The 27,523-nt window shown below is 38.9% G+C and overlaps 1 protein-coding gene across 5 annotated transcripts in view; it reads left to right on the forward strand.

Annotated features, from left to right (window-relative positions):
• Nucleotides 1–27,523, forward strand: part of VPS13A (vacuolar protein sorting 13 homolog A) — a 266,066-nt gene that overhangs the window by 52,044 nt on the left and 186,499 nt on the right. For all 5 annotated transcript variants that reach the window (XR_008713637.1, XM_055578364.1, XM_055578365.1 and 2 more), the window contains exons 15-17: nt 510–639; nt 1,588–1,682; nt 2,040–2,182. Coding sequence is in view for 4 of the 5 variants with exons in the window: in XM_055578364.1 (XP_055434339.1) it covers nt 510–639; nt 1,588–1,682; nt 2,040–2,182 (368 nt within the window). In the remaining variant the exon portion in view is untranslated. The remainder of the gene's footprint in view (nt 1–509; nt 640–1,587; nt 1,683–2,039; nt 2,183–27,523) is intronic.

Raw genomic sequence — 27,523 nt, forward strand, 5'->3', positions numbered from 1 at the left:
TGAGGTGTTTGGATGGCATCACTGATTCAGTGAATAAGAATTTGAGCAAACTCCAGGATATAGTGAAGGACAGACAGGGAAGGCTGGCACGCTGCAGTCCATGGGGTCACAGAGTCGGACATGACTTAGTGTCTGAACAAAAACACCATATTACAAGAAAATTTGATGTATTCTTTTGCGACATCTATTTAAACCATCTGTTTGCCGCATCTATTCAAGACAGTTTCAGTGGGGGAAAAAATTCTTTCTCGGTGATTGGGCTTAAAGGTGAAAAGCCAATTCCCCACCTCCCCGCCCATTATTATTGCTTGTAAGGCTGTGTGCTAATAAGTACCAGATAATTCTAAATTCTGATATTTGGCCAATGTTACAGTTACTATATTTTATTGTCAGTATGATTGTTGTTTATACTTATCCACTAAAGCAGATAAGTTTTGGAAATATCCTGTTTCTTTGAATTGCTAAATAAAGGATAATTTGTCATTTATTTGAAAATTTATTTATTTTAGGTAAAGAAAGCTGGATACAGGATTTTCAGAGAAGGAGCAGAAGAGTCAGAGGGCAATAAAGGATGGTTTAGCTGGATGTGGAACTGGTCAGAATCGCATAGTAAACAACAACTAGATATTAAACCTGGAAGTACGTTCATTTCATTTTACAGTAGTGCAGTTAATCATCAAGCTGTGGTAGTGTAGCTAACCATCAGGGCTTCCCTAGTGGCTCAGAGGTTAAAGCATTTGCCTGGGATGTAGGAGACCCAGGTTTGATCCCTGGGTCGGGAAGATCCCCTGAAGAAGGAAATGGCAAGTCACTCCAGTACTCTTGCCTGGAGAATCCCATGGAGGGAGAATCCCATGGAGGGAGGAGCCAAGTGTTCTCTTTCATTAAGTAGACATTGAAAGTATATATACATATGATAAGTAATTCTTACTATAAGTAAAATTACTAATAAAATTTTAAATATATGTCAAAAATCAAAAAATTTTTAATATCTTACTAATACTTTCAGAAGATCATTATGTCTAGAAGATTTAGTAAGTGTGTATAGCACAGTTATAAGTAAAAATTTCAAAAGAGTATAAACCACTGTAAATTTTCATTGAAATGATTTCTTGGAAAGATTTTTACTTCCCAATCAAATGCTTAACATCATAACTTTGGAGGCTTAGGGGCTTAGGTTTATATCCTGGATTTATCATTTATTAGCAATATGACCCTGGCAAATTTAAGCTCTCTAAAACTCAATTTTACCAACTTTAAAATGGGTAGGCATGATATTAATACTTCGTATTTTGTATGCTACTTATGTTGACCAGCATAATGCTGTTAAGTACCTAATACGGGTAGCTATTTTGTGTGCTTAATACAAACATTTAGAAATTTATATTGCTAAATTAATGTATTTAGTCATTTATATTTTTAAAAAATAAACCTAAAATTGCCAATGCCATCTTAACATTTGTGAATATAATTTCTTAAAGGTATTATAAAAAAGAGTAAAATTTACATTATTAAAAGCAGCTAAATTTGGATTTGGTTTTATCTTGTTACCGGTTAATAACATAAAACATTCTTTATGATTTGTAGGTCTTGAAGAAATATTGACACCTAAAGAAAAAAGTTTGCTGTATGAAGCAATTGGCTATAGTGAAACAGCAGTTGATCCAACCTTGCCAAAAACAGTAAAAATGTTTTGTTGCCTTATACCTGAGTATTTATTGATAGATTCACCTAATTTTAATCCTTTCAGAAATACATGTTACTGACTTGTTCTGTGATCTTACTTTTAGTCTGTAAATATTGCATTTATTTGAGTTTCCACAGTAGGAATAAAATTTTTAGTGTTATGTGGCTTTTAAAAAAATTTTATGTTATGTTTAATTTTAGTTTATGTTTAGTTTTAGTATTATGTGGTGATCCTTAAATATGTAAAGGTTGTTTTTGATGTATTTTTCTGATTTTTGGAAAGAATAAATTGTATAAGTAGGAGTATTATAGATATATAATTTTTTTTCATTTTCTTCCTTTTTATATTCTAGTTTGAAGCAATGAAGCTTTTTGTTCACTTGAAAAGTATGTCTATTATTCTAAGAGAACAACAACAAAAACCTGAACTGCTAGATATTGTAGTGGAAGAATTTAGTACTTTGATTGTGCAAAGACCAGGAGCACAAGCAGTTAAGTAAGTATTAATTTATTTTCTCTTATCTATAAGAAAAAAATTCATTGTAAGGTTGAATGTAGATTAGAGTCATATGGTATTTTGTAAAGAATACTTTGGTTTAATTTATTCTTTTGTATTTTTAGGAACTTGGTGTTTTTCATTAATATATATATTTTGTGATGATTAAAATAGCACATGTTCAATAGAAAACTTTATGCAGAGGAAACATGAAGGACATTAAAGAATAATACAAAAATGTCAGCAATCACACTATTCAAGAAGAAATAGCATTAACAATTTTGTTTTTATCTGGGAATGTCTTTATTTTACCTCCTGTTTTAAAATTGCTTTATTGAGTTATAATTCATGTACCATACAATTCATCCATTAAATTGTATAATTTACTTTTTGTCACACTGTAATGTATACAGAATTCACATTGGTTTATTCAACATTGTACAATAATTATCATTACCTAATTTCAGAACATTTTAACACCCCAAAAAGGAAATGCTAATATCCATTAGCAGTCATTCCCCATTGCTCCTTCTTTCCAGTGTAAAATTGGTAAAAGCTAATTTACTTTATGTTTCTAAGAATTTGTTTGTTTAGGGTATTTCATATTAATTGAATCATATAATACATGGTCTTTTCTGTCAAGCTTCTTTTACTTAGCATGATATTTTCAAGGTTCATCCATGGTATAGCATGAATTAGTACTTCACTCTTTTATTGCCTAATATTTCATTATATGAATATACCACATTTTGTTTGCCTAGTCATCAGATGATGGATATTTGGTTTGTATCCACTTTTGGCTGTTATGAATAATGCTGCTGTGAATATTAACGAGCAATATTTTATAAGGACAATTTTCAGATTTTCTTGGGTATTACCCAGAAGTGGAATTGTTGCCTCAAATGGTAACTGTACTTAACATTTTGAGGAACTGCCAGACTGTTATCCAAAGCAACTGCATCATTTTATATTCCTACCAGCATTGTGTGATGTTTCCACTTATCTACATCCTTTCCTACACTTCTCTGTCCTTTTTGATTATTGATTTTAGCCATCCTAATGAATGTAAAGTGGTATCTCACTGTAGTTTTGACTTGCACTTCCCTGATGGCTAATGATGTTGAGCATCTTTTCATGTGTATTGGCTGTTTCTGTATAGTTATTTTTAGAACTATTAAATTCCTTTGCCCATTTTTTCTTTTTATTTTTTAAAAAACTTACACTGAAGTATAGTTGATTTACAATGTTGTGTTCATTTCTGCTGTACAGCAAAGTGACTCAGCTATACATATATATCAGATCAGATCAGTTGCTCAGTCGTGTCCGACTCTTTGCGACCCCGTGAACGCAGCACTCCAGGCCTCCCTGTCCATCACCAACTCCCAGAGTTCACTGAGACTCACGTCCATCGAGTCAGTGATGCCATCCAGCCATCTCATCCTCTGTCGTCCCCTTCTCCTCCTGCCCCCAATCCCTCCCAGCATCAGAGTCTTTTCCAATGAGTCAACTCTTCGCATGAGGTGGCCAAAGTACTGGAGTTTCAGCTTTAGCATCATTCCTTCCAAAGAAATCCCAGGACTGATCTCCTTCAGAATGGACTGGTTGGATCTCCTTGCAGTCCAAGGGACTCTCAAGAGCCTTCTCCAACACCACAGTTCAAAAGCATCAATTCTTTGGCGCTCAGCCTTCTTCACAGTCCAACTCTCACATCCATACATGACCACAGGAAAAACCATAGCCTTGACTAGACGAATCTTAGCTGGCAAAGTAATGTTTCTGCTTTTGAATATGCTATTTAGGTTGGTCATAACTTTCCTTCCAAGGAGTAAGCGTCTTTTAATTTCATGGCTGCAGTCACCATCTATAGTGATTTTGGAGCCCAGAAAAATAAAGTCTGACACTGTTTCCACTGTTTCTCCATCTATTTCCCATGAAGTGGTGGGACCGGATGCCATGATCTTCGTTTTCTGAATGTTGAGCTTTAAGCCAACTTTTTCACTCTCCACTTTCACTTTCATCAAGAGGCTTTTTAGTTCCTCTTCACTTTCTTCCATAAGGGTGGTGTCATCTGCAATTCTGAGGTTATTGATATTTCTTCCGGCAATCTTGATTCCAGCTTGTGTTTCTTCCAGTCCAGCGTTTCTCATGATGTACTCTGCATAGAAGTTAAATAAGCAGGGTGACAATATACAGCCTTGACGAACTCCTTTTCCTATTTGGAACCAGTCTGTTGATCCATGTCTAGTTCTAACTGTTGATTCCTGACCTGCATACAAATTTCTCAAGAGGCAGATCAGATGGTCTGGTATTCCCATCTCTTTCAGGATTTTCCACAGTTTATTGTGACCCACACAGTCAAAGGCTTTGGCATAGTCAATAAAGTAGAAATAGATGTTTTTCTGGAACTCGCTTGCTTTTTCCATGATCCAGCGATGTTGGCAATTTGATCTCTGGTTCCTCTACCTTTTCTAAAACCAGCTTGAACATCAGGAAGTTTACGGTTCACATATTGCTGAAGCCTGGCTGGAGAATTTTGAGCATTACTTTACTAGCGTGTGAGATGAGTGCAATTGTGTGGTAGTTTGAGCTTTCTTTGGGACTGGAATGAAAACTGACCTTTTCCAGTCCTGTGGAGTTTTCCAAATTTGCTGGCATATTGAGTGCAGCACTTTCACAGCATCATCTTTCAGGATTTGGAATAGCTCAACTGGAATTCCATCACCTCCACTAGCTCTGTTCGTAGTGATGCTTTCTAAGGCCCACTTGACTTCACATTCCAAGATGTCTTGCTCTAGGTCAGTGATCACACCATCGTGATTATCTGGGTCGTGAAGATCTTTTTTGTACAGTTCTTCTGTGTATTCTTGCCATCTCTTCTTAACATCTTCTGCTTCTGTCAGGTCCATACCATTTCTGTCCTTTATCGAGCCCATCTTTGCATGAAATGTTCCTTTGGTATCTCTGATTTTCTTGAAGAGATTCTAGTCTTTCCCATTCTGTTGTTTTCCTCTATTTCTTTGCATTGATCGCTGAAGAAGGCTTTCTTATCTCTTCTTGCTCTTCTTTGGAACTCTGCATTCAGATGTTTATATCTTTCCTTTTCTCCTTTGCTTTTCGCTTCTCTTCTTTTCACAGCTATTTGTAAGGTCTACCCAGACAGCTGTTTTACTTTTTTTGCATTTCTTTTCTATGGAAATGGTCTTGATCCCTGTATATTCTTTTTCATATTCTTTTCTACTGTGATTTGTCATCGTATACTATATATAGTTACCTGTGCCATACAGTAGGGCCCTCTTTTTTATCCATTCTCTATGTAATAGTTTGCATCTACTAATCCTAAAATCCCAATCCACCCCTCCCCCTCAACAACCACAAGTTTGAGTCTATTTCTATTTTGTAGACAAGTTCATCTGTGTCATATTTTAGATTCCACATATGTGATATCATATGGTACTTATCTTTTCCTGAATTACCTCATTTAGCATGATAATCTTTAGGTTCATCCATGTTGACATATGGCATATGACATTGTCTGTTTTTTATGTCTAAGTAGTATTCCATCATATTCCGTTGTATATATGTACCACATCTTCTTTATCCAGTCATCTATTTGATAGGTTGTTTCCATGTCTTGGCTATTGTAAGTAGTGTTGTATTGAACACTGAGGTATGTGTATCTTTTCAAATTACAGCTTTTTCTGGATGTATGCCCAGGAGTGGTATTGCAGGATCATATGGCAACTCCACTTTTAGTTTTTTGAGGAATCTCCATATTGTTTTCCATAGTGGCTGTACCAATCTACATTCCCACCAACACTGTAGGAGGACTCTGTTTTCTCCACATACTTTTCAGCATTTGTTATTTGTAGATTTTCAGTGGTGGCCACTCTGACCAGTGTGAGGTGGTACCTTACTGTAGTTTTGATTTGTGTTTCTCTAATAATTAGTGTTGTTACACATCTGTTCACGTGCTGTTGTTCATCTGTATGTCTGTTTTTGGAGAAATGTGTATTTAGATCTTCTGCCTGTTTTTTGATTATATTTTTATGCTCTTGCTATTATTGAGTTGTATTAGCTGTTGTATAGTTTGGAAATTAAGCCCTTGTCATTCACATCTTTGCAAATGTTTTCTCCCAGGCCTAGTTATCTTCTTGCTCATTTATGGTTTCCTTTGCTGTACAAAAGCTTCTAAGTTTGATTAGGTCCCATTTGTGTATTTTACTTTTATTTGTATTGCCTTGGGAGATTGACCTACAAAAAAGAGAATGTTTTGCCTATATCTCTTCTAGGACTTGTACGGTGTCATATCTTATGTTTAAGTCTTTAAGTCACTTTGAGTTTATTTTTGTGCATGGTGTGAGAGTATGTTCTAACTTCATTGATTTACCTGCCACTGTCCAACTTTCCCAATACCGCTTGCCAAAGATGTTCCTTTTTTTCCTTGTGGTCAGAATAGTTACTTGAGATAATTTCTTTACTCTTAAATTTGTTGAGTCTTACTCTGTACCCTACTATGTGGTCAGTCCTAGAGAATCTTCATGTGCACTTGAAAAAAATGTGTCTTTGGATGTAAAGTCCTGAAAATATCAATTAAAAACCTAACTGTTCTACATTTAGGATCTCTATTGCCTTATTGATTTCCTGTCTCAAAGATCTTTTCATTAATGTGAGCGGGGTGTTAAAATCTCCTACTATTACTGTATTCCTATCAATTTCTCCCTTTATGTCTGTTAGTATTTATGTGTTTGGGTGCTCCTGTATTAGGTGCATGTATGTTGAGTGTAAAATCATCTTGTATTGATGCCTTTATCATTTTAGTATCCTTCTATGGCATTTGTTTTAAAGTTTATTTTGTCTAATAGAAGTATTGTGACCCCCACTTTCTTGTCATTTTCATTTGCATGGAATATCTTTTCCATCCTCTCACTTTTGATCTGTGTGGGTCTTTTACCCTAAGGTGGGTCTCTTATAGGTAGCATATTGTAGGCTGTTTGTTTTATTCAGTCTGCCACTCTTGTGTTGGAGTATTTAGGTCGTTGATGTTTAAGGTAATTATTGATAGACATGTATTTATGTCATACTGTGTGGATCACAATAAACTGTGGAAAATTCTGAAAGAGATGGGAATACCATACCACCTGGCCTGCCTCTTGAGAAACCTGTACGCAGGTCAGGAAGCAACAGTTAGAATTGGACATGGTTTCAAATAGGAAAGGGAATACGTCAAGGCTGTATATTGTCACCCTGCTTATTTAACTTATATGCAGAGAACATCATGAGAAATGCTGCGCTGGAGGAAACACAAGCTGGAATCAAGATTTCCAGGAGAAATATGAATAACCACACATATGCAGATGACACCACCCTTATGGCAGAAAGCGAAGAAGAACTAAAGACCCTCTTGATGAAAGTGAAAGTGGAGAGTGAAAAAGTTGGCTTAAAGCTCAACATTCAAAAAACCAAGATCATGGCATCCAGTCCCATCACTTCATGGCAGATAGATGGGAAACAGTGGAAACAGTGGCTGACTTTATTTTTCTGGGCTCCAAAATCACTGCAGATAGTGATTGCAGCCATGGAATTAAAAGATGCTTACTCCTTGGAAGGAAAGTTATGACCAACCTAGACAGCATATTCAAAAGCAGAGACATTCTTTTGTCAGCAAAGGTCTGTCTACTCAAGGCTGTGGTTTTTCCAGTGGTCATGTATGAATGTGAGAGTTGGACTGTAAAGAAAGGTAAGCACCGAAGAATTGATGCTTTTGAACTGTGGTGTTGGAGAAGACTCTTAAGAGTCCCTTGGACTGCAAGGAGATCCAACCAGTCCATCCTAAAGGAGACCCAACCAGTCCATCCTAAAGGAGACTAGTCCTGGGTGTTCATTGGAAGGACTGATGCTGTAGCTGAAACTCCAATACTTTGGCCACATCGTGTGAAGAGTTTACTCATTGGAAAAGACCCTGATGCTGGGAAAGATTGAGGGCAGAAGGAGAAGGGGACGACAGAGGATGAGATGGTTGGATGGCATCACTGATTCTATGGACATGGGTTTGGGTGGACTCCAGGAGTTGGTGATGGACAGGGAGGCCTGGTGTGCTGCAGTTCATGGAGTTGCAAAGAGTTGGACACAACTGAGCGACTGAACTGAACTGAAACCTTGTTTCCTGTTGATGCTATATTTCTTCTTCTTCTTCTTTTGGCCACATCAGGTGACTTACGGGATCTCAGGTCCCTCACCACAGATCAAACTCCAGTGCTTGGCAGTACTGGAGAATGCACAGTTCTAGCCATTGGACCACCAGGGAATCCTCCCATTTTTCTCTTTTGTGGTTTGATGATTTCCTTTTATGTTTATGTTTTCTTATCTTTGGTTTTAGTCAATCTGTTTTGTGTATTTGATTTGAGATTGTCTTGTTTTTTAAGTATGTTAACTGCTTCTTATATCTACTTGCTTTAGACTGATAGTCATATACGTTAAAACACATTCTGAAAAAAAAAAAAAAAAAAAAAAGAATCTACCTTTTCCTGCTCTTCTTCCCCACATTTTATGTTTTTGATGTCCTTTTGTTTTTTTAAACATCTTTATGTTTATCCTTTTACTGTTCCATTGGGGTTATCATTGTTTTCATGAAATTGTTTTGTTTTGTTTTTTTACATAAAAAATGCACTAGCTTATTTAAGTGATTTACTTTACAGTTGTGATTTTCTCTTTCCCCTACATTCTTATTTAGAAAAGATTTTCCATGTTTCTTTTAAGGTGGGTTTAGTATTGTTGTATTCTCTTTATTTTTTGCTTATCCGAGAAATTCTTTTTCTCTCTTATTCTAACCTTGCTGGTCAGAGTATACTAGGTTGCATATTTTTCCCTTTTGGGATTTTGAATGTATCTTGCCATTCCCTTCTGGCCAACAACATTTCTGTAGAAAAATCAGCTGATAGTCTTACGGGGATTCCCTTGTAGTTAACTTTTTGTTTTTCTCTTGCTACTCGTAGAATCCTCTCTTTAACTTTTGCCATTTTTATTTTAATACGTCTTGGTATAGTTCTGTTTGGGTGTATCTTGTTTGGGACTCTCTGTGCTTCCTGTACCTGGATTTCTGTTTTCTTCTTTATGTTTGGAAAGTTTTCAGCCCAATAATTTCTTCAAATACTTGTTCAATCCCCTTGTCTCTTTCTTCCCCTTCTGAAAACCCTATTATGTATAGATTGTATATTATCCCATACGTCTCTTATATTTTAATTTTTTTTTATTTGGCTTTCACCTGGTGTCCTGATTGGGTGACGTTATTCTGTCTGCCAGATTGCTTGTTCTTCTGAATTATTCATTTTGCTGTTCATTGCCTTTAGCTCACTTTCCATCTCAGTAAATGAGTTTTCTACTCTTTCTTGCCTCCCCCTGTATAGTTTTTTTTTTTTTATAGCACTCTGCATTTCTATTAATAGCCTTTCTTAATTACTTAAGTATTTTTATTTTCAGTTCAGTTCAGTCGCTCAGTCGTGTCCGATGCTTTGCAACCCCATGAATCACAGCACGCCAGGCCTCTCTGTCCATCACCAACTCCCGGAGTTCACCCAAACTCATGTGCGTCAAGTCGGTGATGCTGTCTCATCCTCTGTTGCCCCTTCTCCTCCTGCCCCCAGTGCCTCCCAGCATCAGGGTCTTTTACAATGAGTCAACTATTCACATGAGTTGGCCCAAGTATTGGAGTTTCAGTCTCAGCATCAATCCCTCCAAGGAACACCCAGGACTGGTCTCCTTTAGGATGGACTGGTTGGATCTCCTTGCAGTCCAAGGGACTCTCAAGAGTCTTCAACACCACAGTTCAAAAGCATCAATTCTTTGGCGCTCAGCTTTCTTCACAGTCCAACTCTCACATCCATACATGACCACTGGAAAAACCATAGCCTTGACTAGACGAACCTTGGTTGGAAAAAGAATATCTGTGTTTTTTAATATGCTGTCTAGGTTGGTCCTAACTTTCCTTCCAAGGAGTAAGTGTCTTTTAATTTCATGGCTGGAGTGATTTTGGAGCCCCCAAAAATAAAGTCTGACACTGTTTCTATTGTTTCCCCATCTATTTCCCAAGAAGTGATGGGACCAGATGCCATGAGCTTAGTTTTCTGAATGTTGAGCTTTAAGCCAACTTTTTCACTCTCCTCTTTTACTTTCATCAAGAGGCTCTTTAGTTCCTCTTCACTTTCTGCCATAAGGGTGGTGTCATCTGCATATCTGAGGTTATTGATATTTTTCCCAGAAATCTTGATTCCAGCTTGTGCTTCTTCCAGCCCAGCGTTTCTCATGATGTACTCTGCATAGAAATTAAATAAGCAGGGTGACAATATACAGCCTTGACATACTCCCTTTGCTATTTAGAACCAGTCTGTTGTTCCATGTCCAGTTCTAACTGTTGCTTCCTGATCTGCATACAGGTTTCTCAAGAGGCAGGTCAGGTGGTCTGGTATATTTTATTTTAATTTAATTGGAGGCTAATTACTTTACAATATTGTATTGGTTTTGCCATACATCAACATGAATCCACCACGGGTGTACATGTGTTCCCCATCCTGAACCCCCCCTCCTACCTCCCTCCCTGTACCATCCTTCTGGTTCGTCCCAGTGCACCAGCCCCAAGCATCCTGTATCCTGCATCGAACCTGGACTGGCAATTTGTTTCTTATATGATATTATACATGTTTCAATGCCATTCTCCCAAATCATCCCACCCTCTCCCTCTCCCACAGAGTTTAAAAGAGTGTTCTATACATCTGTGTCTCTTTTGTTCTCTTGCATACAGGATTATCATTATCATCTTTCTAAATTCCATATATATGCGTTAGTATACTGCATTGGTATTTTTCTTTCTGGCTTACTTCACTCTGTATAATAGGCTTCAGTTTCATCCACCTCATCAGAACTGATTCAAATGTATTCTTTTTAATGGCTGAGTAATACTCCATTGTGTATATGTACCACAGCTTTCTTATCCATTCATTTGCTAATGGACATCTAAGTTGCTTCCGTGTCCTGGCTATTATAAACAGTGCTGCGATGAACATTGGGGTACACGTGTCTCTTTCCCTTCTGGTTTCCTCAGTGTGTATGCCCAGCAGTGGGATTGCTGGGTCATAAGGCAGTTCTATTTCCAGTTTTTTAAGGAATCTCCACACTGTTCTCCATAGTGGCTGTACTAGTTTGCATTCCCACCAGCAGTGTAAGAGAGTTCCCTTTTCTCCACACCCTCTCCAGCATTTATTACTTGTAGACTTTTGTTTCGCAGCCATTATGACTGGCGTGAAATGGTACCTCATAGTGGTTTTGATTTGCATTTCTCTGATAATGAGTGATGTTGAGCATCTTTTCATGTGTTTGTTAGCCATCTCTATGTCTTCTTTAGAGAAATGTCCATTTAGTTCTTTGGCCCATTTTTTGATTGGGTTGTTTATTTTTCTGGAATTGAGCTGCAGGTGTTGCTTGTATATTTTTGAGATTAGTTGTTTGTCAGTTGCTTCATTTGCTATTATTTTCTCCCATTCTGAAGGCTGTCTTTTCACCTTGCTTATAGTTTCCTTTGTTGTGCAGAAGCTTTTAAGTTTAATTAGGTCCCATTTGTTTATTTTTGCTTTTATTTCCAATATTCTGGGAGGTGGGTCATAGAAGATCCTGCTGTGATGTATGTCGGAGAGTGTTTTGCCTGTGTTCTCCTCTACGAGTTTTATAGTTTCTGGTCTTATGTATAGATCTTTAATCCATTTTGAGTTTATTTTTGTATATGGTGTTAGAAAGTGTTCTAGTTTCATTCTTTTACAAGTGGTTGACCAGAGTTCCCAGCACCACTTGTTAAAGAGATTGTCTTTAATCCATTGTATATTTTTGCCTCCTTTGTCAAAGATAAGGTATCCAAAGGTGTGTGGATTTCTTTCTGGGCTTTCTATTTTGTTCCATTGATCTATATTTCTGTCTTTGTGCCAGTAGCATACTGTCTTGATGACTGTGGCTTTGTAGTAGAGCTTGAAGTCAGGCTGGTTGATTCCTCCAGTTCCATTCTTCTTTCTCAAGATCGCTTTGGCTATTCTAGGTTTTTTGTATTTCCATACAAATTGTGAAATTATTTGTTCTAGCTCTGTGAAAAATACCTTTGGTAGCTTGATAGGGATTGCATTGAATCTATAGATTGCTTTGGGTAGTATACTCATTTTCACTGTATTGATTCTTCCAATCCATGAACATGGTATATTTCTCCATCTATTAGTGTCCTCATTGATTTCTTTCACCAGCATTTTATAATTTTCTATATACAGGTCTTTAGTTTCTTTAGGTAGATATATTCCTAAGTATTTTATTCTTTTCGTTGCAATGGTGAATGAAATTGTTTCTTTAATTTCTCTCTTTTCTCATTATTAGTGTATAGGAATGCAAGGGATTTCTGTGTGTTGATTTTATATCCTGCAAGTTTACTATATTCATTGATTAGCTCTAGTAATTTTCTGGTGGAATCTTTAGGGTTTTCTATGTAGAGGATCATGTCATCTGCTAACAGTGAGAGTTTTACTTCTTCTTTTCCAATTTGGATTCCTTTTATTTCTTTTTCTGCTCTGATTGCTGTGGCCAAAACTTCCAAAACTATGTTGAATAGTAATGGTGAAAGTGGGCACCCATGTCTTGTTCCTGATTTTAGGGGAAATGCTTTCAATTTTTCACCATTGAGGATAATGTTTGCTGTGGGTTTGTCATATATAGCTTTTATTATGCTGAGGTATGTTCCTTCTATTCCCGCTTTCTGGAGAGTTTTTTTTATCATAAATGGATGTTGAATTTTGTCAAAGGCTTTCTCTGCATCTATTGAGATAATCATATGGCTTTTATTTTTCAATTTGTTAATGTGGTGTATTACATTGATTTGCGGATATTGAAGAATCCTTGCATCCCTGAGATAAAGCCCACTTGGTCATGGTGTATGATCTTTTTAATGTATTGTTGGATTCTGATTGCTAGAATTTTGTTAAGGATTTTTGCATCTATGTTCATCAGTGATTTTGGCCTGTAATTTTCTTTTTTTATCGCATCTTTGTCAGGTTTTGGTATTAGGGTGATGGTGGCCTCATAGAATGAGTTTGGAAGTTTACCATCCTCTGCAATTTTCTGGAAGAGTTTGAGTAGGATAGGTGTTAGCTCTTCTCTAAAATTTTGGTAGAATTCAGCTGTGAAGCCGTCTGGACCTGGGCTTTTGTTTGCTGGAAGATTTCTGATTAAAGTTTCAATTTCTGTGTTTGTGATGGGTCTGTTAAAATTTTCTATTTCTTCCTGGTTCAGTTTTGGAAAGTTGTACTTTTCTAAGAATTTTCCATTTTTTCCACATTGTCCATTTTATTGGCATATAATTGCTGATAGTCTGTTATGATCCTTTGTATTTCTCTGTTGTCTGTTGTGATCTCTCCATTTTCATTTCTAATTTTATTGATTTGATTTTTCTCCTTTTGTTTCTTGATGAGTCTGGCTAATGGTTTGTCAGTTTTATTTATCCTTTCAAAGAACCAACTTTTGGCTTTGTTGATTTTTGTTATGGTCTCTTTTGTTTCTTTTGCATTTATTTCTGCCCTAATTTTTAAGATTTCTTTCCTTCTACTAACCCTGGGGTTCTTCATTTCTTCCTTTTCTAGTTGCTTTAGGTGTAGAGTTAGGTTATTTATTTGACTTTTTTCTTGTTTTTTTGAGGTATTCCTGTATTGCTATGAACTTTCCCCTTAGCACTGCTTTTACAGTGTCCCACAGGTTTAGGGTTGTTGTGTTTTGATTTTCATTCATTTCTATGCATATTTTGATTTCTTTTTTGATTTCTTCTGTGATTTGTTGGTTATTTAGCAGCATATTGTTCAGCCTCCATATATTGGAATTTTTAATAGTTTTTCTCCTGTAATTGTGATCTAATCTTACTGCATTGTGGTCAGAAAGGATGCTTGGAATGATTTCAATTTTTTTGAATTTACCAAGGATGGATTTATGGCCCAGGATGTGATCTATCCTGGAGAAGTTTCCGTGTGCACTTGAAAAAAAGGTGAAATTCATTGTTTTGGGGTGAAATGTCCTATAGATATCAATTAGGTCTAACTGGTCTATTGTATCATTTAAAGTTTGTGTTTTCTTGTTAATTTTCTGTTTAGTTGATCTATCCATAGGTGTGAGTGGGGTATTAAAGTCTCCCACTATTATTGTGTTATTGTTAATTTCCCCTTTCATACTTGTTAGTGTTTGTCTTACATATTGCACTGCTCCTATGTTGGGTACATATATATTTATAATTGTTATATCTTCTTCTTGGATTGATCCTTTGATCATTATGTAGTGACCTTCTTTGTCTCTTTTCACAGCCTTTGTATTAAAGTCTATTTCATCTGATATGAGTATTGCTACTCCTGCTTTCTTTTGGTCTCTATTTGCATAGAATATCTTTTTACATCCCTTCACTTTCAGTCTGTATGTGTCCCCTGTTTTGAGGTGGGTCTCTTGTAGACAACATATATAGGGGTCTTGTTTTTGTATCCATTCAGCCAGTCTTTGTCTTTTGGTTGGGGCATTCAACCCATTTAAGGTAATTATTGACAATGGCACCCCACTCCAGTACTCTTGCCTGGAAAATCCCATGGACGGAGGAGCCTTGTGGGCTGCAGTGCATGGGGTCGCTAAGAGTCGGACATGACTGAGTGACTTCACTTTCCCTTTTCCCTTTTATGCATTGGAGAAGGAAATGGCAAGCCCCTGCAGTGTTCTTGCCTGGAGAATCCCAGGGACGGGGGAGCCTGGTGGGCTGCCGTCTATGGGGTCGCACAGAGTCGGACACGACTGAAGCGACTTAGCAGCAGCAGCAGCAGCATGATCCCGTTGCCATTAACTTTATTGTTTTGGGTTTGAGTTTATACACCCTTTTTGTGTTTCCTGTCTAGAGAATATCCTTTAGCATTTGTTGGCGAGCTGGTTTGTTGGTGCTGAATTCTCTCAGCTTTTGCTTGTCTGTAAAGCTTTTAATTTCTCCTTCATATTTGAATGAGATCCTTGCTTGGTACTGTAATCTGGGCTGTCGGTTATTTTGTTTCATCACTTTAAGTATATCTTGCCATTCCCTCCTGGCCTGAAGAGTTTCTATTGAAAGATCAGCTGTTATCCTTATGGGAATCCCCTTGTGTGTTATTTGTTGTTTTTCCCTTGCTGCATTTAATATTTGTTCTTTGTGTTTGATCTTTGTTAATTTGATTAATATATGTCTTGGGGTGTTTCACCTTGGGTTTATCCTGTTTGGGACTCTCTGGGTTTCTTGGACTTGGGTTAATATTTCCTTCCCCGTTTTAGGGAAGTTTTCAACTATTATCTCCTCAAGTATTTTCTCATGGTCTTTCTTTTTGTCTTCTTCTTCTGGGACTCCTATGATTCGAATGTTGGGGCATTTAATATTGTCCTGGAGGTCTCTGAGATTGTCCTCATTTTTTTTAATTTGTTTTTCTTTTTTCCTCTCTGATTCATTTATTTCTACCATTCTATCTTCTAATTCACTAATCCTATCTTCTGCCTCCGTTATACTACTATTTGTTGCCTCCAGAGTGTTTTTGACTTCATTTATTGCATTATTCATTATATATTGACTCTTTTTTATTTCTTCTAGGTCCTTGTTAAACCTTTCTTGCATTTTCTCAATCCTTATCTCCAGGCTATTTATCTGTGATTCCATTTTGATTTCAAGATTTTGGATCATTTTCACTATCATTATTTGGAATTCTTTATCAGGTAGATTCCCTATCTCTTCCTCTTTGGTTTGGTTTGGTGGGCATTTATCCTGTTCCTTTATCTGCTGGGTATTCCTCTGTCTCTTCATCTTGTTTATATTGCTGAGTTTGGGGTGGCCTTTGTGTATTCTGGCAGTTTGTGGCGTTCTCTTTATTGTGGAGTTTCCTCACTGTGGTTGGGGTTGTACAGGTGGCTTGTCAAGGTTTCTTGGTTAGGGAAGCTTGTGTCTGTGTTCTGGTGTGTGGAGCTGGATTTCTTCTCTCTGGAGTGCAATGAAGTGTCCAGTAATGAATTATGAGATGTCAGTGGTTTTGGTGTAACTTTGGGCAACCTGTATTTTGGAGCTCAGGGCTGTGTTCCTGTGTTGCTGGAGAATTTGCGTGGTATGTCTTGCTCTGGAACTTGTTGGCCCTTGTGTGGTGCTTGGTTTCAGTGTAGGTATGGAGGCATTTGATGAGCTCCTGTCAATTAACGCTCCCTGGAGTCGGGAATTCTCTGGTATTCTCAGGATTTGGACTTAAGCCTCCTGCTTCTGATTTTCAGTCTTATTTTTACAGTAGTCTCAAGACTTTTCCTTCTGTACAGCACCATTGATAAAACATCTAGGTTAAAGATGAAAAGTTTCTCCACAGTGAGGGACACCCAGAGAGGTTCACAGAGTTACATGGAGAAGAGAAGAGGGAGGAGGGAGTTAGAGGTGACCCAAATGAGATGAGGTGGAATCAAAAGAGGAGAGAGCAAGCTAGCCAGTAATCACTTCCTTATGTGTGCTCCACAGTCTGGACCACTCAGAGATGTTTATGGAGTGATACAGAAAAGAGAAGAGGGAGGAAGGAGACAGAAGTGGCCAGGAGGATAAAAGGGGGGAATCAAAAGGAGAGACACAGATCCAGCCAGTAATCAGTTCCCTAAGTGTTCTCCACCGTCTGGAACACACAGAGATTCACAGAGTTGGGTAGAGAAGAGAAGGGGGAGGGAGGAGAGAGAGGTGACCTGGTGAAGAAAAAGGAGAGTCCAAAGGGGGAGAGAGAAGTCAAGCCAGTAATCTCGCTCCCAAGTAAAAATGGGTACTGAAGATTGGGTTCTTAAAGGTACAACATTGATAACAAATACCAAAAAGTAAAGATTAAAAATCTAGAGTAGAGGTTGGAATTTGAAAAATACAATATTAAAGAAAAGAAGAAGAAAAAAAAAGTCACAAAAATTATAAAAAAAAAAATATATATATATATATATATGAAGTTTGCTTTAAAAAAATAGGGTCTTTTTGTTTTTCAAAGTAATAGTAGCTTATAAAAATGAAAATTAAAGAAGTAATACAGGACATACAAATTAAAAAAGAATGATCATAAAAATAGTAAAAATATATCTAGGACTTTCTCTGGTGGTGTTGTGGGCAGTGTGGGGTCAGTTCATTTTCGGATAGTTCCTTGGTCCAGCTTATATTTCTCAAGATCTGTAGGCCCTTTCCTATGTAGTTGGTACTAACTACAGGGTTTTAATCTATTGCACCTGTCACTTCCAAGGCGGCTCCCTCTGTTTTAGCTTCTTCTGTTTGCTGGTCTCTTCAGTGTCTGATTTCCACCCTAACACAAGGTGGTTGGTGGTGGACACTTTTTTTAGGCTCACTTGTTCAGTCGCACTGTGGGGAGGGAGGGACGCTGCAAACAAATAACACTGGAGTGTGCTTACCATGTCTTGGCCACACTGGGCCTGCCCCCACTCACCGTGCGTGTGCCCTCCCTGTCCACACTGCTCAGGCTCTAGGTTGCTTCGCCGGAACCGTCTGAGGCCGGCCCTGGGCTGCATGCACCTCCCAGGTCTAAGCCACTCAGGTTCAGGCACTCGTGTAGTCCTCAAAGGCACAGACTCGGTTGGGCCTGCGTTTTGTGCCCTTCCCAGGTCGAGCAGCTCAGGTGATGAAGTGTTTGGTGGGCGTGGTTGCTGCAACTTATCCCCTCCCCCTTCCCTGCTGCTCGGTTTTCTGGGTGTACATCCGGTGCACCTTCTCAGGCAGATGTTGACTGTCCAGAACCCCAAGAAGTCTTAGTTATCAAAGAAGCCTGCTTGCAGTTTTGTAGATAATGTCTCTCTGGGGCTGCGATTGCCCTTTTCCAGCTCTGGCTGCCTGTCACCGGAGGGGGATGGTCTGCAGCCGGCTATCTCTGTTCAGTCTTTTGTTCTGTGCGCGGGCCTGGCAGTGTCGTAGGTTAGGGCTGGCTTTTCGCGTGGTAGCTCTCCCACAGTCTGGTTGCTAGCCCAAGTTAGTTCGCTCAGATTGCCCTCAGAGCATTCAGGCTCAGTCCTTACTCTAAGCAATGCAGCCCACGCCTCCCTGCCCAGCCCCCGCTTGCTAGTGGCGGGTGCAGGCGTCTGTGCTGCTTCTCTGCTGGGGGAGTTACTGTTGGGCTTGTAATCTGTGGGTTTTAATTATTTATTTTTCCTCCCTGTTATGTTGCCCTCTGTGCTCCCAAGGCTTGCCACAGACTTGGCAGTGAGAGTGTTCCCTGGTGTTTGGAAACTTCTCTCTTTTTAAGACTCCCTTCCCGGGATGGAGCTCCGTTCCTACCTCTTTTGTCTCTTTTTTTGTCTTTAATATTTTTTCCTACCTCCTTTCGAAGACAATGGGCTGCTTTTCAGGATGCCTGATGTCCTCTGCCAGCATTCAGAAGTTGTTTTGTGGAATTTACTCAGCGTTTAAATGTTCTTTTGATGAATTTTTGGGGGAAAAAGTGGTCTCCCCATCCTATTCCACTGCCATCTTAGGACCCCCCCCTATATTTTATATTTAATTTTATCTTTCGAATTTGGTGTCTATTAGACTGAAGAGGTCTGTGTCATTGTTCTTTCAGGGGAATTCTCTTGATCTTTTTACTGGGAGTCATTCTTCTGCTTCTTCATTTTACTTATACTTCTCTTACTATGTAAAGTTAGGAGAAACAATTGTCTACTCTGATCTTTGAGGGCTTTTTATATGTGGGAGCATTCTTTCGTCACTTGTGCGGGATTAATAATATATTTGGGCAAGGGCTGTTTTTAATATGGATGTCTGCTGCCTCTGTTCTCAGCGTGTGCTGGCTGTTATCCCCTTGATAGGCGATGTGTACATGCAGTGGCTGGTGCCCTTCCTGGGGCTCTTGGGTGCAGTGGCAGCTTGTGCATGCCTCCAGAGCCCGCAGTGGCACTGGAGATGGCTCATGACTGCTCCTGGAACCTGCAAGGGTGTCAGTGGCAGCTCAAGATTGCTCCTGGAGTCCATGAGGGCAGCAGCAGCAGCAGCTTGTCATCTCTCCTGGAGCCTTCAGTACCTGTTTTTAAAGACCAGTAATCCCATTCACAACTGGGTATTGTTTTTCCTTTGGCTCCATCCCTTCATTCTTTCTGGAGTTATTTCTCCATGATCTCCAGTAGCATATTGGGCACCTACTGATCTGGGGAGTTCCTCTTTTAGTATCCTATCATTTTGCCTTTTCATACTGTTCTCAAGGCAAGAATACTGAAGTGTTTGCCATTCCCTTCTCCAGTGGACCACATTCTGTCAGACCTCTCCACCATGACCCACCCATCTTGGGTGGCCCCACAGGGCATGGCTTAGTTTCATTGAGTTAGACAAGGCTGTGGGCTGTGTGATTAGATTGACTAGTTTTCTGTGATTATGGTTTCAGTGTGTCTGCCTTCTGATGCCCTCTCGCAACACCTACTGTCTTACTTGGGTTTCTCTTACTTGGATGTGCAGTATCTCTTCACGACTGCTCTAGCAAAGCACAGCCGCTGCTCCTTACCTTGGACGAGGGGTATCTCCTCACTGCTGCCCCTCCTGACCCTGAACATGGAGTAGCTCCTCTTGGCCCTCCTGCACCCATGCAGCCACCGCTCCTTGGACGTGGGGTTGCTCCTCTCGGCTGCAAAAACAATACCCAGTTGTGGATGTGACTGGTGATAGAAGTGAGGTCTGATGCTGTAAAGAGCAATATTGCATAGGAACCTGGAATCTTAGGTCCATGAATCAAGGCAAATTGGAAGTGGTCAAACAGGAGATGGCAAAGTGAACACTGACATTCTAGGAATCAGCAAACTAAAATGGACTGGAATGGGTGAATTTAACCCAGATGACCATTGTATCTACTACTGTGGGCAGGAATCCCTTAGAAGAAATGAAGTAGCCATCATGGTCAAAAAAAAGAGTCCGATATTTAGTACTTGGATGCAGTCTCAAAAATGACAGAATGATCTCTGTGCGTTTCCAAGGCAAACCATTCAGTATCACAGTAATCCAAGTCTATGCCCCAACCAGTAACGCTGAAGAAGCTGAAGTTGAAGACCTACAAGACCTTCTAGAACCAACACCCAAAAAAGATGTCCTTTTCATTATAGGGGACTGGAATGCAAAAGTAGGAAGTCAAGAAACACCTGGAGTAACAGGCAAATTTGGCCTTGGAATATGCAATAAAGCAGGGCAAAGACTAATAGAGTTTTGCCAAGAGAATGCAGTGGTCATAGCAAACACCCTCTTCCAACAACACAAGAGAAGACTCTACACATGGACATCCCTTGATGGTCAACACTGAAATCAGATTGATTATATTTTTTGCAGCCAAAGATGGAGAAGCTCTGCACAGTCAGCAAAAACAAGACCAGGAGCTGACTGTGGCTCAGATCATGAACTCCTTATTGCCAAATTCAGACTTAAATTGAAGAAAGTAGGGAAAACCACTAGACCATTCAGGTATGACCTGAATCAAATCCCTTATGATTATACAGTGGAAGTGAGAAATAGATTTAAGGGCCTAGATCTGATAGATAGAGTGCCTGATGAACTGTGGACAGAGGTTCATGACATTGTACAGGAGACAGGGATCAAGACCATCCCCATGGAAAAGAAATGCAAAAAAACAAAATGGCTGTCTGGGGAGGCCTTACAAATAGCTGTGAAAAGAAGAGAAGCAAAAAGCAAAGGAGAAAAGGAAAGATATAAGCATCTGAATGCAGAGTTCCAAAGAATAGCAAGGAGAGATAAGAAAGCCTTCCTCAGCGATCAATGCAAAGAAATAAAGGAAAACAATAGAATGGGAAAGACTAGAGATCTCCAAGAAAATTAGAGATACCAAGGGAACATTTCATGCAAACACGGGCTCAATAAAGGACAGGAATGGTAGGGACCTAACAGAAGCAGAAGATATTAAGAAGAGATGGCAAGGATACACAGAAGAACTGTACAAAAAAGATCTTCAAGACCAAGATAATTATGATGATGTGATCACTGACCTAGAGCCAGACATCCTGGAATGTGAAGTCAAGTGGGCCTTAGAAAGCATCACTACAAACAAAGCTAGTGGAGGTGATGGAATTCCAGTTGAGCTATTTCAAATCCTGGAAGATGATGCTGTGAAAGTGCTGCACTCAATATGCCAGAAAGTTTGGAAAACTCTGCAGTGACCACAGGACTGGAAAAGGTCAGTTTTCATTCCAATCCCAAAGAAAGGCAATGCCAAAGAATGTTCAAACTACCGCACAATTGCACTCATCTCACATGCTAGTAAAGTCATGCTCAAATTCTCCAAGCCAGGCTTCAGCAATACGTGAACCGTGAACTTTCAGATGTTCAAACTGGTTTTAGAAAAGGCAGAGGAACCAGAGATCAAATAGCCAACATCCGCTGGATCATGGAAAAAGGAAGAGAGTTCCAGAAAAACATCTATTTCTGCTTTATTGACTATGCTGAAGCCTTTGACTGTGTGGATCACAGGAACACATGTATACCTGTGGCGGATTCATTTTGATATTTGGCAAAACTAATACAATTATGTAAAGTTTAAAAACAAAATAAAATTAAAAATAAAAAAAAAAAATGAAAGAGATGGGAATACCAGACATACTGACCTGCCTCTGGAGAAACCTGTATGCAGGTCAGGAATCAACAGTTAGAACTGGACATGGAACAACAGACTGGTTCCAAATAGGAAAAGGAGTTCATCAAGGCTGTATACTGTCACCCTGCTTATTTAACTTATATGCAGAGTACATCATGAGAAACGCTGGACTGGAAGAAGCACAAGCTGGAATCAAGATTGCTGGGAGAAATATCAATAACCTCAGATATGCAGATGACACCACCCTTTTGGAAGAAAGTGAAGAGGAACTATAAAGTCTCTTGGTGAAAGTGAAAGTGGAGAGTGAAAAAGTTGGCTTAAAGCTCAACATTCAGAAAACTAAGATCATGGCATTTGATCCCATCACTTCTTGGGAAATAGATGGGGAAACAGTGGAAACAGTGTCAGACTTTATTTTTCTGGGATCCAAAATCACTGCAGATGGTGACTGCAGCCATGAAATTAAAAGACGCTTACTCCTTTGAAGGAAAGTTATGACCAACCTAGATAGCTTATTGAAAAGCAGAGACATTACTTTGCCGACAAAGGTCTGTCTAGTCAAGGCTATGGTTTTTCCTGTGGTCATGTATGGATGTGAAAGTTGGGCTGTGAAGAAGGCTGAGTGCTGAAGAATTGATGCTTTTGAACTGTGGTGTTGGAGAAGACTCGTGAGAGTCCCTTGGACTGCAAGGAGATCCAACCAGTCCATTCTGAAGGAGATCAGCCCTGGAATTTCTTTGGAAGGAATGATGCTAAAGCTGAAACTCCAGTACTTTGGCCAGGTCATGTGAAAAGTTAACTCATTGGAAAAGACTCTGATGCTGGGAGGGATTGGGGGCAGGAGGCGAAGGGGACGACAGAGGATGAGATGGCTGGATGGCATCACTGACTGGATGGACGTGAGTCTTTTATAGGTAGCTGTCCAGTTTTCCCAATACCATTGATTGAAGAGTCTGTCTTTGCCCCATTGTATATTCTTGCCTCCTTTGTCAAAAATAAGGTACCTATAGGTGCATGGGTTTATTTCTGGACTTTCTATCTTGTTCCATTGGTCTGTATTTCTGTTTTTGTGCCAGTACCATACTGTCTTGATGACTGTTTGTAGTATAATCTGAAGTCGGGAAGGTTGATTTCCTCCAGCTCCATTCTTCTTTCTTAAGACTGCTTTGACTATTTGGGGTCTTTTGTGTTTCCATATGAATTGTGAAATTTTTGTTCTAGTTCTGTGAAAAAACGTCATTGGTAGTTTGATAGGGATTGCATTGAATCTGTAGATTGCATTTGGTAGTATAGTCATTTTCACAGTATTGATTCTTCCTACCCAGGAACATGGAATCTCTCTCCATCTGTTTATGTCATCTTTGATTTCTTTCATTAGTGTCTTGTAATTTTCCGTTTACGGTTCTTTTGTCCCCTTAGGTAAGTTTATTCCTAGATATTTAATTCTTTGTGTTGCAATGGTGAATGGGATTGATTCCTTAATTTCTTTCTGATTTTTCATTGTTAAATATAGAAATGCAAGTGATTTCTGTGTATTGATTTTGTATGCTGCGACTTTGCTAATTTCACTGATTAGCTCTAGTAATTTTCTGATACTATCTTTTGGGTTTTCTATGTATAGTATCTGGAGAAGGCAATGGCACCCCACTCCAGCACTCTTGCCTGGAAAATTCCATGGACAGAGGAGCCTGGTAGGCTGCAGTCCATGGGGTCGCTAGGAGTCGTACACGACTGAGCGATTTCCCTTTCACTTTTCACTTTCATGCATTGGAGAAGGAAATGGCAACCCACTCCAGTATTCTTGCCTGGAGGATCCCAGAGATGGCGGAGCCTGGTGGGCTGCCGTCTGTGGGGTCGCACAGAGTCGGACATGACTGAAGCAACTTAGCATAGCATATGTATAGTATCAGTGAGCTTCCCTGGTGGCTCAGAGTTTAAAGCGTCTGCCTGCAATGTGGGAGACATGGCTTCGATCCCTGGATTGGGAAGATACCCTGGAGAAGGAAATGGCAACCCACTTCAGTTTTCCTGCCTGGAGAATCCCATGGACGGAGGAGCCTGGTGGGCTACAGTCCACGGGGTCGCTAAGAGTCAGACACAACTGAGTGACTTCACTCACTCACTCACTCATGTACAGTATCATGTCATCTGCAAACAGTGAGAGCTTTACTTCTTCTTTTCCAATCTGGATTCCTTTTATTTCTTTTTCTTTGATTGCTATAGCTAGGACTTCCAGAACTATGTTGAATAATAGTGATGAAAGTGGAAAACCTTGTCTTGTTCTTGATCTTAGGGGGAATGCTTTCAGTTTTCACCTTGAGAATGATGTTTGCTGTAGGCTTATCATATATGGCCTTTACTGTGTTGAGGCAGGTTCCTTCTATGCCTATTTTTTGAAGAGTTTTCATCATAAATGGGTGCTGAATTTTGTTAAAGACTTTTTTGGCATCTATTATGATCATATGGTTTTTATCTTTCAATTTGTTAATAATGGTGCATCACATTGATTGATTTGCATATAAGGGAGAATCCTTGCATTCCTGGAATAAACTCAACTTGATCATGGTGTATGAGGTTTTTGATGTGTTGCTGAATTCTGTTTGCTAAGATTTTGTTGAGGATTTTTGCATCTATGTTCGTCAGTGATATTGGCCTATAGTTTTCTTTTTTGTGTGCTGTCTTTGATTTTGGTATCAGGGTGATGGTGGCCTCGTAGAATCAATTTGGAAGTGTTCTTCCTCTGCAATTTTTTGAAGGATCGAAGAATTTTAGAAGGATAGGCATTAGCTCTTCTCTAAATGTTTGATGGAATTTTCCTGTGAAGCCATCTGGTCCTGGGCTTTTGTTTTTTGGGAGATTTTTGATCACAACTTCAACTTCAGTGCTTGTAATTGGGTTGTTCATAATTTGTATTTCTTTCTGGTTCAGTCTTGGAAGATTGAACTTTTCTTAGAATCTGTGCATTTGTTCCAGGTTATCCATTTTATTGCCATATAGTTGTTCATAATAGTCTCTTATAGTTCTTTGTAATTCTGCATTGTCTGTTGTAACGCTCTCTGTTTTCATTTCTTATTTTGTTGATTTGATTCTTCTGTCTTTTTTTCGTACTGAGTCTGGCTAAAGGTTTGTGAATTTTGTTTATCTTCTCAAAGAACCAACTTTTAGTTTTATTAACCTTTACTGTTGTTTCTTTCATTTCTTTTTTATTTATTTTTGCTCCGATCTTTATGATTTCTTTCCTTCTACTAATTTTTGGGGTTTTTTTTGTTCTTTTTCCAGCTTTTTAGGTGTAAAGTTAGGTTGTCTATTTGATGGTTTTTTTTTGTTTCTTGAGGTAGATTTGTATTGCTATAAACTTCTCTCTCAGAAAACCTTTTGCTGCATCCCATAGGTTTTGAGTTGTGTTTTCATTGTCATTTGTTTCTAGAAATTTTTTGATTTCCCTTTTGATTTCTTCAGTAACCTGTTGGTTATTTAGAAACGTGTTGTTTAATCTCCATGTGTTTGTGTTTCTTACAGTTTTTTTTCTTGTAATTGATATCTAATCTCAAAATGTTGTGGTCAGAGAAAATGCTTGATACAGTTTCAGTTTTCTTAAGTTTACTGAAGTTTGATTTGTGACCCAGGATGTGGTCTATTGTGAAGAATGTTCCATGTGCACTTGAGAAGGTGTGACGTGAAGTCGCTCAGTCGTGTCTGACTCTTTGCGACCCCATGGACTGTAACCCACCAGGCTCCTCTGTCCATGGGATTTTCCAGGCAATAGTACTGGAGTGGATTGCCATTTCCTTCTCCAAGGGATCTTCCCAACCCAGGGATCGAACCCGGGTCTCCCGCATTGTAGACAGACACTTTACCATCTGAGCCACCAAGGAAGTCAATCTTGAGAAGGTGTATTCTTCTGCATTTGGATGGAATGTCCTGAAGATATCAATGAGATCCATTTCATCTAATGTATCATTTAAGACTTGTGTTTCCTTATTAATTTTCTGTTTTGATGATCTGTCCATTGGTGTGAGTGGGGTGTTAAAGTCTCCTACTATTACTGTGTTACTGTCAATTTCTCCTTTTATGTCTGTTAGTGTTTGTCTTGGAGAAGGCAATGGCACCCCACTCCAGTACTCTTGCCTGGAAAATCCCATGAATGGAGGAGCCTGGTAGGCTACAGTCCATGGGGTCGCTAAGAGTCGGGCACGACTGAGCGACTTCACTTTCACTTTTCACTTTCATGAATTGGAGGAGGAAATGGCAACCCACTCCAGTGTTCTTGCCTGGTGAATCCCAGGGATGGGGGAGCCTCTTGGGCTGCTGTCTATGGGGTTGCACAGAGTCAGACATGACTGAAGTGACTTAGCAGCAGCAGCAGCAGCAGTGTTTGTCTTATGTATTGAGGTGCTCCTATGTTGGGTGCATAGATATTTACAGTTGTTATGTCTTCCTCTTGGATTGATCCCTTGATCATTATGTAGTGTCCTTCCTTATCTCTTGTAATCTTCTTTATTTTAAGGTCTATTTTGTCTGATATGAGGATTGCTACTCCAGCCTTTCTTTTGCTTCCCATTTGCATGGAGTATATTTTTCCATCCTCTCACTCTCCATCTATATGTGTCTTTAGGTCTGAAGTGTGTTTCTTGTAGACAGCATATATGTGGGTTTTGTTTTTGTTTCCATTCAGCCAGTCTGTGTCTTTCGGTTGGAGCACTTAATCCATTTACATTTAAAGTAATTATTGATATATATATTCCTGTTGCCATTTTCTTAATTGTTTCGGGTTGATTTTGTACATCTTTTTCTTTTCTTGTAAGTCCCTTTAACATTTATTGTAAAGCCAGTTTGGTGGTACTGAATTCTCTTAAATTTTGCTTGTCTGAAAGCTTTTTATTTCTCTATCTATTTTGAATGAGATCTTTGCTGGGTAATCTTGGTTGTAGATTTTTCCCTTTCAGTACTTTAAATATATCCTGCTATTTCCTTTTGGCCTGCAGAGTTTCTGCTGAAAGATCAGCTGTTAAGCATATGGGGTTTCCCTTGTATGTTACTTGTTGCTTCTCCTTTGCTGTTTTTAATATTCTTTCTTTGTGTTTAGTCTTTGTTAGTTTGATTAGTATATGTGTTGGCATGTTTCTCCTTGGGTTATCCTGTATGGGACTCTTTGTGCCTCTAGGACTTAATTGACTATTCCTTTTCCATGTTGGGGAAATTTTCAACTATAATCTCTTCAAAAATTTTCTCATACCCTTTCTTTTTCTCTTCTTCTTCTGGGACTCCTATAATTTGAATGTTGGTGCATTTTATATTGTCCCAGATGTCTCTGATGCTATCCTCAGTTATTTTCATTCTTTTTCCTTTATTCTGCTCTTCAGAAGTTATTTCCACCATTTTATCTTCCAATTCACTGATTCGTTCTTCTGCTTTAGATATTCTGCTCTTGATTTCTTATAGAGTATTTTAAATTTAAGTAATTCTGTTTTTTGTCTCTATGTTTAGTCTTCACTTCTTCTCCATCTTTGTTAGTTCATTCTTGTATTTTCTCCATTTTGTTTTCAAGGTTTATGATAATCTTTACTATCATTATTCTGAATTCTTTTTCAGGTGTTTGCCTATTTTCTCTTCATTTATTTGGACTTCTGTGTTTCTAGTTTGTTCCTTCATTTGTGTTATTTTTTTAACTTTGTGTTTGAGGTCTCCTTTTCCTAGG

This window comes from Bubalus kerabau, chromosome 4 (assembly GCF_029407905.1).
Source record: "Bubalus kerabau isolate K-KA32 ecotype Philippines breed swamp buffalo chromosome 4, PCC_UOA_SB_1v2, whole genome shotgun sequence".
Classification (NCBI taxonomy): domain Eukaryota; kingdom Metazoa; phylum Chordata; class Mammalia; order Artiodactyla; family Bovidae; genus Bubalus; species Bubalus kerabau.